Source organism: Leucoraja erinacea, chromosome 36 (genome assembly GCF_028641065.1).
Source record: "Leucoraja erinacea ecotype New England chromosome 36, Leri_hhj_1, whole genome shotgun sequence".
In the NCBI taxonomy this organism is placed as follows: domain Eukaryota; kingdom Metazoa; phylum Chordata; class Chondrichthyes; order Rajiformes; family Rajidae; genus Leucoraja; species Leucoraja erinaceus.
This window is the reverse complement of record NC_073412.1, coordinates 14,749,891-14,770,313: the sequence shown is the minus strand read 5'-3', so window position 1 is coordinate 14,770,313 and position 20,423 is coordinate 14,749,891. Positions and strand designations below refer to the sequence as shown.

General features: G+C 45.7%; 1 protein-coding gene across 1 annotated transcript in view; it reads right to left on the bottom strand.

Annotated features, from left to right (window-relative positions):
* lactb (lactamase, beta) overlaps positions 1-20,423 on the bottom strand; it is an 83,129-nt gene that overhangs the window by 29,233 nt on the left and 33,473 nt on the right. Inside the window, 1 exon segment of the mRNA XM_055662772.1 lies at positions 14,769-14,959. Coding sequence (XP_055518747.1) covers positions 14,769-14,959 — 191 coding nt within the window.

The following is a 20,423-nucleotide window of genomic DNA, read 5'->3' as shown; positions in this document are numbered from 1 at the left end:
CATGGCAGACCAATTGAATAACTACTTTGGTGCTGTCTTCACTAAGGAAGACATAAATAATCTGCCAGAAATAGCAGGGAACCGGGGGTCAAAGGAGATGGAGGAACTGAGTGAAATCCAGGTTAGCCAGGACGAGGTGGTAGGTAAATTGAATGGATTAAAGGCCGATAAATCCCCAGGGCCAGATAGGCTGCATCCGAGTACTTAAGGAAGTAGCCCCAGAAATAGTGGATTCATTAGTGATAATTTTTCAAAACTCTTTAGATTCTGGAGTAGTTCCTGAGGATTGGAGGGTAGCTAATGTAACCCCACTTTTTAAAAAGGGAGGGAGAGAGAAAACGGGGAATTACAGACCAGTTAGTCTAACGTCGGTAGTGGGGAAACTGCTACAATCAGTTATTAAAGATGGGATAGCAGCACATTTGGAAAGTGGTGAAATCATTGGACAAAGTCAGCATGGATTTATGAAAGGTAAATCATGTCTGACGAATCTTATAGAATTTTTCGAGGATGTAACTAGTAGAGTGGATAAGGGAAAACCAGTGGATGTGTTATATCTGGACTTTCAGAAGGCTTTCGACAAGGTCCCACACAAGAGATTAGTATACAAACATATTATGGGTTCAGTATTGATGTGGATAGAGAACTGGCTGGCAGATGGTAAGCAAAGAGTAGGAGTTAACGGGTCCTTTTCAGAATGACAGTCAGTGACCAGTGGGGTACCGCAAGGCTCAGTACTGGGACCCCAGCTATTTCCGATGTATATTAAAGATTTGGATGAGGGAATTGAATGCAACATCCCAAGTTTGCGGATGACACAAAGCTGGGGGGCAGTGTTAGCTGTGAGGAGGATGCTAGGAGGCTGCAAGGTGACTTGGATAGGCTGGGTGAGTGGGCAAATGCATGGCAGATGCAGAATAATGTGGATAAATGTGAGGTTATCTACTTTGGTGGCAAAAACAGGAAAGTAGACTATTATCTGAATTGTGGCCGATTAGGAAAATGGGAGATGCAACGAGACCTGGGTGTCATGGTACACCAGTCATTAAAAGTAGGCATGCAGGTGCAGCAGGCAGTGAAGAAGGCGAATGGTATGTTAGCATTCATAACAAAAGGATTTGAGTATAGCAGCAGGGAAGTTCTACTGCAGTCGTACAGGGTCTTGGTGAGACCACACCTGGAGTATTGCATACAGTTTTGGTCTCCTAATCTGAGGAAAGATATTCTTGCCATAGAGGGAGTACAGAGAAGGTTCACCAGACTGATTCCCGGGATGTCAGGAGTTTCATATGGAGAAAGACTGGATAGACTTGATTTGTACTCGCTAGAATGTAGAAGATTGAGGGGGGATCTTATAGAAACTTACAAAATGCTTAAGGAGTTGGACAGGCTAGATGCAGGAAGATTGTTCCCAATGTTGGGCATGTCCAGAACAAGGGGTCACAGTTTAAGGATAAGGGGGAAATCTTTTAAGACCGAGATGAGGAAAACATTTTTCACAGATTCACCACTATCTCAGGAATTCTCTGCCACAGAGGGTAGTTGAGGCCAGTTCTTTGGCTATATTAAAGAGGGAGTTAGAGGTGGCCCTTGTGGCTAAAGGGATCAAGGGGTATGGAGAGAAGGCTGGTACGGGATACTAAGTTGGATGATCAGCCATGATCATATTGAATGGCGGTGCAGGCTCGGAGGGCCGAATGGCCTACTCCTGCACCTATTTTCTATGTTTCTATAAAGTGGACGAGCTTGAGGCTCAGTTAGAAACTGGCATGTATGATGTTGTGGGAATTACTGAGATGTGGCTGCAAGAGGGCCAGGGCTGGGAACGGAATATTCAAGGTTATACCTCCTATCAAAAAAACAGACAGGTGGGCAGAAGGGGTTGCCCTGTTGGTGCGGAATGAAATTCAGTCTCTTGCAAGGGGTGACATTGAAACAGGAGATGTGGAGTAGGTATGGATAGAACTACAGAATTGTAAGGGCAAAAATACCCTAATGGGACTAATCTACAGGCCCCCAAACAGTAGCCTGGACATAGAGCACAATTTGAATCAGGAGTTTAAATTGCCATGTAGTAAAAGTAATGCTGTGGTTGTTATGGGATATTTCAATATGCAGGTAGACTGGGAAAATCAGGTTGGTACTGGACCCCAAGAAAGAGTTTGTAGAGTGCCTTTTGTAGAGATGGATTTTTTGAACAGCTTGTATTGGAGCCTACCAGGGAGAAGGCAATTCTGGATTTAGTGTTATGTAATGAACCAAATTTGATAAAGGACCTCGAGGTTAATGAGCCATTAGTAGGGAATGACCATAACATGGTCAGGTTTAATCTACAATTGGAGAGGGAGAAGAGTAGATTGGAGGTGTCAGTGATGCAGTTGAATAAAGGGGACTATGGGCCATGAGGGAGGAGCAGGCCAAAGTTGACTGGAAATATACACTTGCAGGGATGACAGTGGAACAAAACGGCAGGTGTTTCTAGGAATAATACAGAAGGTGCAGGATCAGTTCATTCCACGGAGGTAGAAATAATCTAAGGGGAGAAAGGGACGACCATGGCTGACAGGGGATGTAAGGGACAGTATAAAAATTAAAGTGAAGTACAATGTAGCAAAGATGAGCGGGAAGTAAGAGGATTGGGTAATGTTTAAAAAACAACAGAAGATAACCAGAAAGACAATACGGGGAGAAAAGATGAGATACGAAGGTAAGCTAGCAAAGAATATAAAGCAGGATAGTAAAAGCTTCTTTAGGTAGAAGCCACAGAGAGTGGTGAATCTCTGGAATTCTCTGCCACAGAAGGTAGTTGAGGCCAGTTCATTGGCTATATTTAAGAGGGAGTTAGATGTGGCCCTTGTGGCTAAAGGGATCAGGGGGTATGGAGAGAAGGCAGGTACAGGATACTAAGTTGGATGATCAGCCATGATCATATTGAATGGTGGTGCAGGCTCGAAGGGCCGAATGGCCTACTCCTGCACCTATTTTCTATGTTTTTATGTTTCTATGTATGTGAAGAGGAAAAAATTAGTTAAGACCAAAGATGGATCCTTGAAGACCGAAAAAGGTGAATTTATTATGAGGAACAAGGAAATGGCAGATGAGTTGAACAGGTACTTTGGATCTGTCTTCACTAAGGACACAAACAATCTTCCTCATATAGTAGTGGCCAGAGGATCTGGGGTGACAGGATCTGAAGAAAATCTGCATTGAAATGATGTTGGATAGATCGAACGCTGATAAATCCCCAAGGCCTGATGGTCTGCATCCCAGGGTACTTAAGGAAGTGGCTCTAGAAATTGTGGATGCATTGGTGATAATTTTCCAATGTTCTATAGACTCAGAAGCAGTTCCTGTGGATTGGAGGGTAGCTAATGTTATCCCACTTTTTAAGAAAGGCGGGAGAGAGAAAACTAAATTATAGCACAGTTAGCGTGACATCGGTGGTGGGGAAGATGCTGGAGTCAATTATAAATTATGAGATAGCCGAACATTTGGATAGCAGTAAAAGGAACGGTCCGAATCAGCATGGATTTACGAAGGGGAAATCATGCTTGACTAATCTTCTGGAATTTTTTTGAAGATGTAACTAAGAAAATGGACAGGGGAGAGCCAGTGGATGTAATGTACCTGGACATTTGATAAGGTCCCACGTAGTAAATTAGTGGGCAAAATTAGGGCACATGGTATTGGGGGTAGAGTGCTGACATGGATAGAAAAGTGGTTGGCAGACAGGAAACAAAGAGTAGGGATTAACAGGTCCCTTTCAGAATGGGAGGCAGTGACTAGTAGGGTACCGCAAGGCTCAGTGCTGGGACCGTATATATTACAATATACATCAATGATTTGGATGAAGGGATTCAAAGTAACATTAGCAAATTTGCAGATGACACAAAGCTAGGTGGCAGTGTGAACTGTGAGGAGGATGCTATGAGAATGCAAGATGACTTGGACAGGTTGGGGGAGTGGGCAGATGCATGGCAGATGAAGATTAATGCGGATAAATGTGAGGTTGTCCACTTTGGTTGCAAAAACAGGAAGGCAGATTACTATCTAAATGACGTCAAGTTGGGAAAAGGGGAAGTACAATGGGATCTGGGGGTCCTTGTACATCAGTCTATGAAAGTAAGAATGCAGGTGCAACAGGCAGTGAAGAAAGCGAATGGCATGTTGGCCTTTATATCAAGAGGAATCGAATATAGGGCCAAAGAGGTCTTTTTGCAGTTGTACAGAGCCCTAGCGAGACCACACCTGGAGTATTATGTACAGTTTTGGTCCCCTAATTTGAGGAAGGACATTCTTGCTATTGAGGGAGTGCAGCGTAGGTTTACAAGGTTAATTCCCGGGATGGCGGAACTGTCATATGCTGAGAGAATGGAGCAGCTGGGCTTGTACACTCTGGAGTTTAGAAGGATGAGAGGGTATCTCATTGAAACATATAAGATTGTTAAGGGCTTGGACACGCTAGAGGCAGGAAACATGTTCCCGATGTTGGGGGAGTCCAGAACCAGGGTCCACAGTTTAAGAATAATGAATAAGCCATTTAGAATGGAGGCAAGGAAACACTTTTTCTCACAGAGAGTGGTGAGTCTGTGGAATTTTCTGCCTGTGGGCGGTGGAGGCAGGTTCTCTGGATGCTTTCAAGAGAGAGCAAGATAGGGTTTTTAAAAATAGTGGCATCAGGGGATATGGGGAGAAGGCAGGAACGGGGTACTGATTGGGGATGATCAGCCATGATCACATTGAATGGCGGTGCTGGCTCGAAGGGCCGAATAGCCTACTCCTGCACCTATTGTCTATTGCCTATTGTCTAAAAGCAATAGGGAACAGGATGCTAATTTCCGAGTATGAAATTGGCCATAACTTTTTTAATACTGAAGATATGAAAGTGAATTAGGCGTCAAATTAAACTTCTTTTTATGCTTTATCTGATGGGATAAATTGCAGAATTGATTTTTTAAATCTCAAGATGTTGTAACATTGCTAAATACAGGGCCCGACTTGCTAATTTTTCCTGCGTCTTTTGAATAACCGGGGTTGGGAGGGAGAGGATGAGGGGGGGGGAGGAGGGACGTAATTCGCAGCGCGTGGAAGAACAGCGCTCGGAGCAGACCTATAGTGACCTCATCAGTGAAAGTCTGTCGTTTTTAAATTCAAAGTTTTATCATATTTTTAAATATTTTCAGTAATAAGTCGAGAAATAAAGCATGAAATTTCCAGATAGGTATTCATCCTGCGCTGATCACGCTATCCACTTCACATTCATTCTCCTGCCACTCCCGATCCATCCTACACTGGTCCATGTTATCATGTACTGATCCCCCCCCCTTCCGATCCATCCTGCACTGCTTTCCCCCATTCATCCTGTACTGCTCTTCCATCCATCCTGTGCTGATCCCCCATCCATCCTGTTCTGATCCCCCATCCATCCGGTACTGAATGTCCCATTCATCCTCTACTGACCCACCCTCCATTTATCCTACACAAATCCCCCCCCCATCCATCCTGTAGTGATCTCCCCATTCATCTTTTACTGAGCCACCCATTCATCCTGTACTGAACCCCCATTCATCCTGTACTGATCCCCTCATTCATCCGGTAGTGATCCCCTCATTCATCCTGTACTGATCCCCCATTCATTCTGTGTTTAAGAAGGAACTGCAGATGGTGGAAAATTGAAGGTACACAAAAAAGCTGGAGAAACTCAGCGGGTCCAGCAGCATCTATGGAGCGAAGTAAATAGGCAACGTTTCGGGCCGAAACCCTTCTTCGGTCTGAAGAAGGGTTTCGGCCCGAAACGTTGCCTATTTCCTTCGCTCCATAGATGCTGCTGCACCCGTTGAGTTTCTCCAGCTTTTTTGTGTACCCCCCCATTCATTCTGTACTGATTTCCCATTCATCTTTTACTGATCCCCCCATTCATCCCAGTACTGATCCCCCCCCCCCCCCCATTCATCCTGTACTGAACCCCTCATTCATCCTGTAGTGATCCCCCATTCATTCTGCACAGACCCTCCAATCCACATTGTACTGACTCCCCCATTCATCCTGTACTGACCCCCCCCATTCATCCTGCGCTGATCCCCCCCCCATCCATCCTGTACTGATCCCCCCATTCAAGAAAAAGGGGGGAACAGTCTGAAGAAGGGTCTCGACCCGAACATTGCCTATTTCCTTCGCTCCATAGATGCTGCCTCACCCGCTGAGTTTTCTCCAGCATTTTTGTCTACCCCCATTCATCCTGTACTGAACCCTCCATTCATCCTGTACTGATCACCCCCATCCATCCTGTAATGAGCCCCCATTCAACATCATTGACATCCCCCAGGCTCTCCCCTCACAATTTTATATACTCAACTCGTACTAATCCATCTGCCTCAATGCATCCATTCCACACCGAGTTCCTTCTCAACCCCCCACACCCCCCCCCCCCCCCCCCCCCCATCCACCCACACTGATTCACCCCCCCCCACCCCCCTTCCCCCCCCCCCCCCCAACTGGAAATGTCTTCAGAGCGAACATTGACTGTTTGATAACGAAATGCAATGAAATGTATTTTAATACTCAATGTTATTATTTGTTTTAGGCCAAAAAGATGGATTAATAAAATTGTGAACATGTGAAACATTAAAACCGCAGTGTTCGATTGTCACTGCTACCGTTGACAAGTTATACAGAATTCATTTTACTGTAGTTATTTAATGAGCAACATTCCCAACTATACGTTGGATTTATCCAGTTTTTACTTTTACCGGAGGTGGACGTGTTTCTAGCTTCAGGTTCCTGGGAGTCAACATCTCCGATGACCTCTCTTGGACCCACAATACCTCTACTCTGATCAAGAAGGCTCATCAGCGTCTCTTCTTCCTGAGGAGACTGAAGAAGGTCCATCTGTCTCCTCAGATCCTGGTGAACTTCTACCGCTGCACCATCGAGAGCATCCTTACCAACTGCATCACAGTATGGTATGGCAACTGCTCTGTCTCCGACCGGAAGGCATTGCAGAGGGTGGTGAAAATTGCCCAACGCATCACCGGTTCCTCGCTCCCCTCCATTGAGTCTGTCCAAAGCAAGCGCTGTCTGCGGAGGGCGCTCAGCATCGCCAAGGACTGCTCTCACCCCAACCATGGACTGTTTACCCTCCTACCATCCGGGAGGCGCTACAGGTCTCTCCGTTGCCGAACCAGCAGGTCGAGGAACAGCTTCTTCCCGGCGGCTGTCACTCTACTCAACAACGTACCTCGGTGACTGCCAATCACCACCCCCCCCCGGACACTTATTATTATTTATTCAAATCGTTTGCTATGTCGCTCTTCAAGGGAGATGCTAAATGCATTTCGTTGTCTCTGTACTGTACACTGACAATGACAATTAAAATTGAATCTGAATCTGAATCTGAATCTGAATCTTACAGTCGGTAATATACATCACAAATCTGGTCAGAAAATCTTTCAGTTGAGATTTTAACATTAATTCTGAAGTGGGAATGATGGAAACAGCATTTATCAATAATTTTTTTTTAAATCTGATGCGTACAAACTGGGTATCTTCATTGCTGTTCACAACACATACACCTAATCTGAATGTCCGGTATTGTGGCATTTTGACACCTTTAAACATATTACCAAAAGAACATTTGCTGCAGTTATGTCCTTTCGCCATCGCTTGTCAGTTAGTGTAATGTTTAACTTGTCAGATGGGTATAGTCAGTTTTAACAGCTAAAATGCCTTTAGACATTTCTTTGCAACCTGTATATTTTGTTGTGGATAAATTATGTGGGAAGCGAGAGTGTTTCTGTGCCAATAGCAATAACGACCCATGCTATGGCCATGTTATGGTAATTTTCAGTCCTTCACAGAAAACATGCTTGCATCAATCTGTAGTGCATGGTTAAGCATATATGTTACAATGGTCCAGGATTTATTGACACAGGTTGATCATACGCTGAATAATCATACCACATTTTTGTTTGGAAGTTGAAAGAACTAATAGAAATTGCATTCATTGTAATGTGTAAAAAGAGTTGAGATACTGTATTTTAATTTTGCTGCATGTCATTGTGGTATATCATGTCTTGATTGGTGAATATGTTTAGTTTGACTTTATTTGAAGCAGAAATAATATGTCACACTGATGAAGCCGAATTTTAGTTAAAAATATAAGAAGATATTAAATTGGCTTCTGGGCTAGCTTACAGCTTACATTTAGTGTCAAATTAGACTTTCCTCAGGTTGCGGGGTGTGTGAGATAATAAATCCTATAACATTGTCTCCCAAGTGACAGGCAGAGAGAAGGAGCTAGAGATATCTTTGAAGTAAGATGCCATAAACCAAATGACCTATGTTTATGAGGGACCAAATGACAGAGGAAGCAGCGAAGAGAGCTAGGGTGGTCTATTTGGAGATAAACCAAATGGCAAATGTTTTCAGTATATCTTGTACCATGTAAACAAAAGGCCTTTGATGTGATGCATTCTGTCGAAACCTTTTCATGTACCTCTGACCATGACTAATGTCTGTGGAAAGTGCTAAGGGGACAAAAAAAAAACCTATTTAAGGCAATGTAATTCTGTTGTTAAGAGAAGGTGGCTGAGGACAGTCAAGTGTCTGTGTTGGTCACTTGACTGGAGTTCTCCCTCCCTTCCATCGGCCGATGTTAAGTAAAGTTTTGAACTGGTCTACCAAACAGTTTGTGTGGTGTCTGTTTATTAAGAAGCGAACCTGGTTTAGTTGTTATAAAAGTAACTTTTTCAACACGTCACACACGCAGTAACCACACCTCACACACACACACTAACCACATCCCCCTTGATATTATATTAATATTATTCATTCGCTCCTTTTACCCCATCCCCCGCCCATCCACTCACGCATAGCCCCCAACGCGCAGCGGGAGAGGGGGGGGAGAGAGAGAGAGAGAGAGAGACACGCAGGGGCACAGATAGGGCAGAGGCACAGAGGGATACAGAGGCAGGCGTCGACCTGAGAGAGCGACACGAGAGAACGGGGGAGGGAAGAAAGAAAGAATGACATTTTCACATAAGTAGATTTTGGACTCAATGGGAAAAATGTCTACTGGAATAAGTAAAAATTTTATCATTATCGCGTCATTTTTTTGCGAAGATGTGATTATACACAAACAAACAAACACACACACATCCAAGATCAGACTTAATAGTTACTAGATAAAGATATATGATATAGATACATACATACACACACACACACACACACACACACACACACACACACACACATTTATATATATTCTAGACCAAGTGCAGACCTGTTGGGTCTGCTCCCCAACGCAAGATTCCACCACTCACCCGTTCCCCCAACGCAATATTGCAACACTCACGCATAGCCCCCAACTGCGCACACGCAGCTCATTTCTCCTCATCTCCCAGTACTCCCTCCTCCTCCTCCTCTTAACCCTCTCTCTTCAATCCCTAGAGAGGGAGGGGGTAGAGACGGAGGGTTGGTAGAGATGGAGGGGGGCTAGAGAGGGAGGGGGATGGGGTAGAGAGGGAGGGGGAGGGGGTAGAGAGAGGGGGGGATGGGGTAGAGAGGGTGAGGGAGGGGGGTAGAGAGGGAGAGGGAGTTGAGTGGTTGGGGAAGGGGGTAGAGAGGGAGAGGGGCAGAGAGGGAGGGGGTAGAGCGAGAGGTAGGGGTTCGAGGGAGGAGGGAGAGGGAAGGGCTTATAGTTGGGGGAAAAGTGGGTAGAGAGGGAGAGGGAGAGGAAGGGGTAGAGAGTGAGGTAGGAGTGAGGGTGGGAGTGAGAGTAGATGGGAAGAGGGAATCCCCCTCCTCCACCCTTCCCAAACTTCCTCTTCCACACCCCCCTCATCTCCCTCTACCACCCCACTGCCACCCCATCTCCCTCCTCCTCATTTCCCTAATCCTCCTCCCATTCCCTGCCCCAGGACCTACCCAGGTCGTAGAGCAGCGCCAGGACCTGGAACTCGGCCTGGCACTCGTACTCAGCCCGGCCCTGGCTGTAGACTCCAGCTGTTAGCTCGGCCCCCGCCTGGGCTATAGTGCAGGCCATGACTTCATCTCCGGGCTCGGCCCTGACCACGGAGCTGGAGCGCCCCTCCCTGCCGAAGTGTCCCATCCTGCCTTGTTAGTCCATTGTGACGTCACTCGGGTTTTTATTCCTAAATGGGTGAGTTTTTGGGCTGTTTTTAAAACTTTAACCAAATAAAAAGTTGGGAAATATTGGTGGGAAAGATGTTTATCACCTCGTCGGGAAAAATGTGAGTAGAATGAGTGCAAATGGGAAGGAAGAAAATAGGAATAAATCAGATTGTGCCCAGATGACATACACACATATACATAGAAACATAGGAAATATGTGCAGGAGGAGGCCATTCGGCCCTTCGAGCCAGCACCGCCATCCATTGTGATCATGGCTGATCATCCCCAATCAATAATCCGTGCCTGCCTTCTCCCCATATCCCTTGATTCCACTAGCTCCTAGAGCTCTATCTAACTCTCTCTTAAATGCATACATACACACAAACAAGAGAAGAGTTTTAGTAATATTTATATATACACGCATACTACAAAAACAAACAATAGTGCAATAATAATAATAATGTCTACTGTAGTTCAGAGATTTTTTGAGATTGCAGCGTTTAATAGCCTGATGGGTGTAGGGAAGAAGCTGTTCCTGAACCTCAACGTTACAGTTTTCAGGCTCCTGTACCTTCTTCCCGACGGCTGGGGTAAGATGCGTGTGTGGCCAGGATATTGTGGGTCTCTATTGAAGCTGGCTGCCCTTTTGAGGCAACGACTCCGATAAATCCCTTCGATGGTGGGGAGGTCAGAGCCGATGCTGGACTGGGCAGTGGTGACAACTTTTTGCAGTCTTTTCAACTCCTGGACGTTCAAGTTGCCAAACCAGGCCACGATGCAACCAATCAGTATGCTCTCTACTGTGCACCTGTAGAAGTTCATGAGAATCCTCTCTGACAAACCGAATCTCCATAATCTTCTCAGGAAGTCGAGGCGCTGATTTGCTTTCTTTGTGATTGCATCAGTATGCTGGATCCAGGAAAGATCGTCGGAAATATGCACGCCCAGGAATTTGAAGTTTTTGACTCTCTCTGACATTGTCCCATTGATGTGAATAGGATTGTGGGTCCTCATCTTTCCTCTTTCAAAATCTGTTCATTGGTTTTACAGATATTGAGAGCCAGGTTGTTGTGCTGGCACCATTTGGTCAATAGGTCGATCTCACTTCTATACTCTGACTCATCACCATCTGTGGTGTCATCGGCGATCTTGAAGATGGAGTTTGCACCGTGTCCGGCTATACAGTCATGAGTATAGAGTGAGTAGAGCAGGGGGCTGAGTACTCAACCTTGAGGTGCTCCCATACTGATTGTAATGAGAAATAAGTATTTCTGCCAATTTGAACAGACTGTGGTCTGTTGATAAGGAAGTCGATTACCCAATTGCAGAAGGATGCGCAGAGATCCAGTTCCATGCCTGTTTTTGTGATCAAAAATATTTATTCAAATATTAAAATATATACAGTACAGTAAAAAACAAAACGGAATACACTACCATAATACACGAGATGCGATAAACTATTATACAAGTATCTTACACTTCTTGTCAAGGATGCATTCAACCCACCATGATGCCCATCGGTCCTGGAAATCCCCGAGGGTGCCCGTGGACAGCGCGTAATCCCTCTCTAACACCACCTGGGCGCGGACGTAACCCCGGAAGAGGGGCAGCAGCCGGCTCGGGCAGAGCCCTCTTCCGCCTGGCGCCGTGACTCGTGGATAGCCAGCTTGGCCAGGCTCAGGAGCAACCCAAACAGGCCATCCTCGGCCCTTCCCTCTCCCCTACGCTCACGGTGTCCGAAGATGAGGATGGTGGATGAGAAGTACAACCAGAAGGCAAGGAGCAGCCCCTTTAGATAATGGAACAGGGCTGCAACATCACACACTCCATATATACGTGGTACACAGACTATTCCAGCCCGCAAAAGTGGCAGGCAGCTGGCGAGTCTGTGAACCCCGAGAGAAACAGGTTGCAAAGGACTCCTTGGTGCAGTACCCTCCACCCCAGGTCCCCGATCGCATAACCAATTTGGAGGGGATGATGGTGTTGAACTCCGAGCTGTAGTTTATCAACAACAGTCTGACGTAATTGTTTTTATTGTCCAAGTGGTCCAGTGAGGAGTGGAGAGTCAGTGAGATTGCATCCTCCGTTGACCTGTTGTGAAGTTAGGCAAACTGTAGTGGTCGAGGTTCTTGTTTAGGTAGTTGCTATAAACCATAACCAACCTCTCAAATCACTTCATCACCACAGATGTTAGTGCCACTGGTCGATAGTCATTACTCTTCTTGATGCCCTCTTAAAGCAGATGGGGATGTTAGACCTCAGTAATGGGGTTGAAAATGGCTGCAAAAACTCCACCCAGTTGGCTTGCACAGGTTTTGGGAACTCGACCAGGTATACCATCAGGTTCAGGCGTTTTCTGCCGGTTCACCCCCCTGAAGGATCTTCTGACGTCGGCCTCTGTGACTGCGACAGTAATACCATCAGGGCGTATGGGGGTTTGGGAAGGCACATCAGTGTTCTACCTAGCAAAGAGTGCATAGAACGCATTGAATTCGTCAGGGAGCAATGCTTCGCCGTTGCTTGAACTGCCTCCTGATTTCGCCTTGTAGGAGGTGATGGCATTCAAGCCCTGCCATAGATGATGAACATCCGCCCCATCCTCCAGCTTTGAGCGAAAGTCCCTTTTGGCCTTTTTGATGGCCTTGTCAAGGTCGTGTCTGGACGTCTTATAGACCTCTGCCTCACCAGACCTGAATGCCTGCGATCTGGTCTTGAAAAATATGCGCATCGCCCGGTTCATCTAAGGCTTCTGGTTAGGAAACACTCGGAAGGTTTTTGTAGGAACACAGTCCTCCACACGTTTCCTTATGAAGTCTGTAACGACTATGACGTATTCATTCGGGTCCGTTGCCGAGTCCTTGAACATTGCCCAGTAGACCGACTCCAAGCAGTCTTGTAATTGTTCCTCTGCCTCCCCAGTCCAGCTCTGTGCAGTCCTCACCTCTGGGGTGCTCTCTTCAGTTGCTGCCTGTATGCAGGAAAAAGCAGCATGGTCTTTGAATGGTCGGATTTCCCGAAGTGAGGGCGAGGGATAGAGCAATAGGCATCCTTGATGGTCGTATATCAGTGGTCAAGGGTGTTTAATCCTCTGGTGCTGCAGATGAGATGTTGGTGATAGTTTGGGAGTGAATTTTTCATGTTGACTTTGTTGAAGTCCCCGGCTAATGTAGTAAAGGCTTCGGGGTACGCTGTCTGGTGGTCGTTAACCATGGCGTGCAGTTCCTCCAATGCTAGATGGACGTCTGCCTAAGGTGGGATTTAGAATGAGTTCAGGATGATGGAGATGAATTCCCTCCGGAGGTAGAATGTTCCAAGTGCAGACAGCAGGAGTTAGACAGAACTGCCACGTCTGAGCACCACGAAGAGTTGACCAGGCGGCAGAAGCCTCCGCTTCTCTCCCCTTTCCCCGTTCGGTCCATACGATGGATGGAGGAACCTTCAGGCTGTACGGCTGAGTCTGGGGAGCAGCTATGTCTCTATGAAACAGTACACAGAGCATTCCCTCAGCTCCCTTTGGTAAAGCAACCTTGATCTTAAGTCCTCCACTTTATTTTCCATTGATTGTATATTGGCTAGCAGGATGGTAGGGAGAGGGGGCCGTAGACCCCTGCGCTTCAGTCTGACTTGTAGTCCTGCCTGCCGGACACCATGGTGGCCTCCCTGATGTTTCCAGGTACAGTACGTACTGTTCCTGTGATCCACAGCCAGGTCGGGGATTCCCCTGTGATCGGGAATTCTCTTACAGTCAGCAAGGTTGCTGCCGGTAGATCGCAATAGCGTTAATGCGTTTAATTGCATGAGCAGCTTGTCAGTTACAGCGCTGGCTTCTGCTGTTTCTTTTATACAGGTAAGCTGAGAACTACAATATTTGATGATTTTCTGCTGTGCTGCTGGCAACATGTCGCCACCGACAGGAGCCATCCTACGCATCTTTGAGGTGTGAGAGGAAACTGGACGAAATCCATGCAGTCACAGGTAGAACATGCAATGTCTATACAGACAGCACCAGAGAGCAAGATCAAACCAGGGTTCACTAGCTGTGAGGCAGCAACAATAATATCTATATTACTATGCCAAGGCTGATAACATGAAACCAGCTAGCCAACCAATAAGTTGACAGCTGAACCAAACTGGTCTCTGAAAACTCCAAGATTCTGAAGAAGGGTCTCGACCCACCTATCTTTTTTCTCCAGTGATGCTGCCTGTCCCGCTGAGTTACTCCAGCACCTGGTGTCTATCTTTGATAAAGCCCAGCATCTGCTGTTCTTTGTTTCTACTAGTTTGTATATTTTATGTCCTGACTTACGTCCAGAACACAATACTGTATCAATGCCATGCCAACATTTGAAAGTAGGCATAGTGGGAGTTTGAAGTAAATTGCCGTTAAGAGATCTGAGAATAGCAGCCACAAAGGTTAACTGTTCGAAAGAAAAATAAGCCAACATTGCTGAACGGGCAAAACATAAATTGTTGGAGCAATTCAGCAGGTCAGGCATCACCTCTGACAAGAATGGATAGGCAACCTCCATGGCATAATTTAGTGATACATGTGAAACAAACATAAACGTGATATAAAACATATCGTGGACTTAACAAACAACTGCCAAAATGCGTCTTTGAAACGTTCTTACTTTCTCTCCGTCATATTTCTTTTCAGGAAATTCTGGCACATATATCTGCACAGGAGCATCCAAGTCCAGCTTTCCTTTCTCCCACAGCTTGGCAATGGCTGTCATGGTCAGTGGTTTGCTGATGCTGGCGATTCGCATGACAGTCTCCGGTTTACACAACACTCGGTTCTCCACATCTGCGTACCCCAGACCTTGAAGAAAGCCAGAATCAGAAATGAGAACTTGCTTAGGAACACAGCAAATCAAAAGCTTAGGCAACACCAAGGATTAAACAGATGAGATAATATTCTTTACACTTTGGCAAGCAATGAGCATCTGCAACAAGAAGGAGTTTAATAGTAAGATTAAACGAGAACTTACCAGTTTGAAGTTTGATTTGTATTTTATGAGGAGTTACGATGAGGGATTACGTGAAGAGCCCGCTCAGCACGCATGCGCGGCATACTTCAAAGCAGCGGTGTGGAATATCAGATAGACACAGTTATTGAAATAAACATAGTAAAGAAAAGGAGACATCAGTTATCAGTTTGACCCATATTATTGAGGGTGGGAGCGTAGGGCACCTAATTCCTCATCGTAGCTCCTCATAAAATACAGATCAAACTTCAAACTGGTAAGTTCTCCTTTAATCTTACTATTTTACTTCGGAGTCACGAAGCTCTGTGATTTAAAACCGTGTAACAGTTATTACTTCACTCACTGCCGAAGTCCTTGAGGGAGGAAGTGTGTTATCGTAATCAACCAATGAATCTTTGTAGAAAAACACAATGGTATTTTTTTAACAATAACAACAAAGAAATTAAATTGCTCCCCTGGGCTTAAATTAAATATTTGCAGTCTGTAAAATTTTTTCTGCAAATAAAGCAGGTTTTGCCAACGGCTTATTATAAAAAGTTTTGAACATTCTTTCCCCCGACCATCCTGCTGTAGCCAGGATGTGGTCTATAGGCACGTCCATTCTTTTGGCCGTCGACGTGGATGCTGCCCTGGTGGAGTAAGATTTGTACATGTTAGTGTTTATCCCTGCAGCTTTTAGCACCTGCTTGAACCATCTCGAAATGGTTTGGCTCGTCACCCGAACATAAGGTTTTTTATGACTGACCCATAAGGCTTTTTCACTCCCTCGAATATTTTTGGTTGTGTCTATGTAGGACAGTAGGCGGGTCATGGCACATAACCGTGGTTCTGGCGGGTAAGCCCGGAATTCCACGACTGGATTAGGTGTTCCTGGTCTGCTCTGTCTGATCAGTCCCTGGATAATGAAAGAGATCTGGTCTGGAGCTGTGATCATGTTGGCCAGTCGCAATAGGTGTAGTGACTGGACCCTCTGTGCAGATACAAGTGCCATCAACATGAGTGTTTTGAGCGTAGATTGTTCCAGGTTGAGGGATCTGGCTGGTGGCCATCCCCTGTGGTATGTCAGGACCACACTTGGTCTAGGGGGGTTAGAGTTGTAAATACCCTTCATTAGTTTGACCACCAGCGGGTGGGACCCCATGGCCTGTTGTCCTGGAGCTTGTTTTAAATAGACAGACAGGGCACTTCTAGGTGTGTTGATGGCACTGTAGCTGAGTCCTTCATCGTGGTGAAGGTTCGCCAGGAATTCCAGTACGTTGGTAACTGTAGTGGTTGAGTAGGTGGTCCCTGTATCCAAGCAGCACTTTTTGATGATGGACAAGTACTGTTTTCTTGTGGATGTTCGGAGGGATGTCGTGCAGTAATGGGAACCATGGCTGTGTAGGCGAGTCGGGTACTATCAAAATACCTGAAGCAGAGTCCATTTTGTATTTTGCGTAGTACACGGCTGATAAGGCAGAAGGGAGGAAATGCATAGAATAAATGTCCCCAATCCAGCGCGAACGCATCTACCGTTGCTGCCTCAGGGTCTGGTTCCCAAGCGACATACATAGGTACCTGGTGATTTAGCCTTGATGCAAATAAGTCAATATCATATTGCTTAATAATCTTTGCAAACACTTTGGGGTTTAACATCCATTCGGTGTTGTCATTAAATTTGCGTGACCTGGTGTCTGCCACTGTATTTAGCTTACCTGGCAGGTAAGTTGCTGATAGCCAAATATGTCTTTCGACACACCATTGCCAAATTGTGTTGATCAATTTGTTGCATGATATCGATTTTATGCCGCCCATATGGTTAATGTAGGCCACCACCGTAGTATTGTCTATTTGTAACCGTACATGCAAGTGATGCATATTGGATGCATACGCTTTTAAACCACAAAAGTCACCCAACATCTCTAGATAGTTAATGCCCAGTGCAAGTAGTAATGATGACTCTAGGTTAGTCCATCTACCACCTGTGCTGGACATGGAGTTAGTCGCTCCCCAGCCTTGAGCACTGGCATCTGTTTGGATAACTAAAGTAGGGTTAATGATGATGATAGGGCTGAAACTATGCCAAACATTTTCTGCCCACCACTGTAGTTCTGATATTGCTTCAGTGGGTAATTTCATGATATGATCATAATGACCTGCATGTCGTTTTAGTGCCTGTACCTTTGCTCTTTGTAAGTTTTGATAGTGCAAAGGTCCAAATTGTGTAGCCGGAAATGCTGCTACCATTTTCCCAATTACTCTTGCTACTTGTCAAATAGTTGGTCGCTCGTTGACCATTAAATTGTTGCATGATTGTGCCAATTCAGTTGTTTTGTCTTTTGGCAAAGTTACAGACATGTGGGCTGAGTTAATTGTGAAGCCCAAGTAGTCCATGGTTGTGGATGGCTTCAACTTAGATTTATCCGGATGTAAGACAAATCCCAAGGTTTCGAACAACTGTTTGGTTGCTGACACAGCTGATATGCCAATTCCTTGGTCTTGCCTACTATTAAGATATCATCAAGATATGCCATATGTTTTTGTCTTCTTAATATTGCCAGGGCTGGTTTTAGTATCTTGGTGAATAATCTTGGGGCTGATGTTAACCCATTGGGTAATGCTTTAAACTGCCATCGCTGCCCCATCCAGGTAAATTTCAGGTATCTGCGATGATCCTTGTGAATGGGTACTGAATAGTAAGCATCTTTGAGGTCAATACTTGCCATGAAGTATCCTTTGGAAATCAGTTGTTTGGCAGTAACAAACGTTTCCATTTTGAAATGTACATACTTAACAAAACATATTTAGTGAAATTAAGTCAATGATGATGCAACAACCACCATCTTTTTTAGTTTTAGTGAATATATTTGACACAAATTCCAAGGGTCCATGTTTTGTTTTTTCCCATGATACCCTTAGTAATTAGTCTCACCATTTCAGCTTGTCCCTCTCATTTCTCTTTAACTGAGAGGGAAAAGACCATCTGGAGTGAATGCTGAACTGGTGGCAATTGTTCTAGTATAAATTCTATTTTGTATAATAATAATAATAGTAATGTTTATTTATATAGCACTTTTCAACAAAACCAGTATTTGAACCAAAGTGCTTTACAGAGATTGATTAAATTAATTGAACAGATCAAATGTAAATAAATCCATACAAAACAAAAAAGAGAAAAAGAAAAAAAGACACAACAGTACACTATAGAAATCAACATGAAACGTCCCCCCACAGCAGAATTCACTGTGAGGGAAGGCACTAAAAATATCCAGTTCTCCCCCTCATAGTCCACCCGAGGTCGGGGCCTATATCTGGCCTCCTCAGCCAACCCGGTGTTTTCAGGCCCTCTTGCCGCGAAGCTGGATCATCGGCGTCTGGTGAACATCCTTTAGCGGCTTGGACTGAAGCGGCCGCTTCCTCCCCGAAGACTGCAATGACCAAAGTTCACAGGCCGCGCCGGCCGGACCTCCAACTCTGGCGATCTCGGATCCCAGGCTCCGCGGTGCTGTAAATCCAGTGCCGCCCGCCCACGGCTGGACGCTCTGTAGCCGCAGCTCAACGATGTCGCAGTCGGCGGTCACAGTGCCCCGGAGTTTACCGCAAGGCGACCCGGTAAGGCATCGCCTGCTCCATGTTGGTGTCCCAGCATCTACACCGCCGGTGAAGCTGTAGTCCCGGCAGGAAACGCCGCACCAGCGCTGCTCCAGCTCAATGGTAGGCCGCACAGAGAGGACGAAGATGCGGTTCGGAGAAAAACCGCATCTCCGACCAGGTAGGACTGGGGTTAAAATAGTTTCCCCCTTCCCCTCCCCCCACCCACCACATAAAAGAAGACCTCCAAGAAACATTTTGTACGGACAGGACTAAAAATAAAAATAAAAAAGGGTGAAAGGACGGACTGCAGGAGGAGCAGCCATACACAACGGCGCATCACCATACCAAACATATCAACCCATCCAAACTGTGTTAGCAAACCCATCGAGGAGATTGGTCCCAGCCTCGAGGTGCCACCTGCCCTCAGAACCAGTGCCAGTGCCCGAGGAATATACAGCCCTCCCTCCTGCACCATCACTCCCCTACTCATCACCCACACTCCCTTCCCACACCTACACTCACTGTACCAGCTACTGGGAGCAATCTGGAGATTAGCATCTTTGCACGCGTTAGAACAGCGAGATTATCAAATACAAGCACCCTGATAATAGAATATAAAGACAGGGATGTAACGCTGAGGCTTTATAAGGCACTGGCCAGACCACATTTGGAGTATTGTGAGCGGTTTTGGGCTCCACATCTGAAGAAGGAAATGCTGGCATTGGAGAGGGTCCAGAGGAGGTTTACAAGAATGATCCCAGGAATGAGTGGGTTGACGTGTGATGAGCATTTGTAGACACTGCGCCTGTACTCGCTGGACCTGTACTCGCTATAGGATGAGGAGGGACTTCATTGAAACTTGCTGAATAATGAAAGGTCTGGATAGAGTGGATGTGGAGAGGATGTTTCCACTAGTGGGAGAGTTTGGACCAGAGGCTGTAGCCCCAGAACAAAACTACGTACCTTTAGAAAGGAGACGAGGTGTAATTTCTTTAGTTAGGGAGTGATGAATCTGTGAAATTCATTGCCACAGACGGCTGAGGAGGCCAAGACAACGGGTATGTTTAAGGTGGATATTGATAAGATTCTTGATTAGTACGGGTGTCGGAGGTTATGGGGAACAGGCAGGAAAATGGGGTTGAGAGGGAAAGATAGATCAGCCATGATTGAATAGTGGAGTAGGCTTGATGGGCCAAATGGCCTAATTCTGTTTCTATAATTTATGAACAATATAACACAACCTCAATTCAGCTGCTTGGACCTCACTCTCTAATTCCAATAAGAACCTTGGGCTCGGGATACTCAGTTGACACTATAAATTCACCAGTGTTGTTCTGTCAAACAGACGGCTAAGTCTAAAAAAGACTTCCGGTGATAAAATGCGGACCTCGAGCTTTCACCAGTCCCATATGGTAGACGTCGACTGGTGGACGCGATGGGGTGCTGCCGCTTGGGTATTGTTGTTTTGGGTTTGCTCGTCCCGGAGCCTGCCCTCATGAGACCAAAAGTTTGAGGCCTCTTCCATATCTTTTACTTTTTTCGTGAGGTCTTTGCCAAAGAGCAGTGTGTCTGGCTCAGTGGCTGGGGTTTTGCATAACCCCGCGAATTTTGGATTTAGGGCAGGTCTTATGATTTATTTACGGAGGTTATTTATCTCGAACTGCGTGTTGTACAACAGTGCGAGAGTGTCTTGTTGGTTTGTGGTCATCTCTGTATTGTCCACAG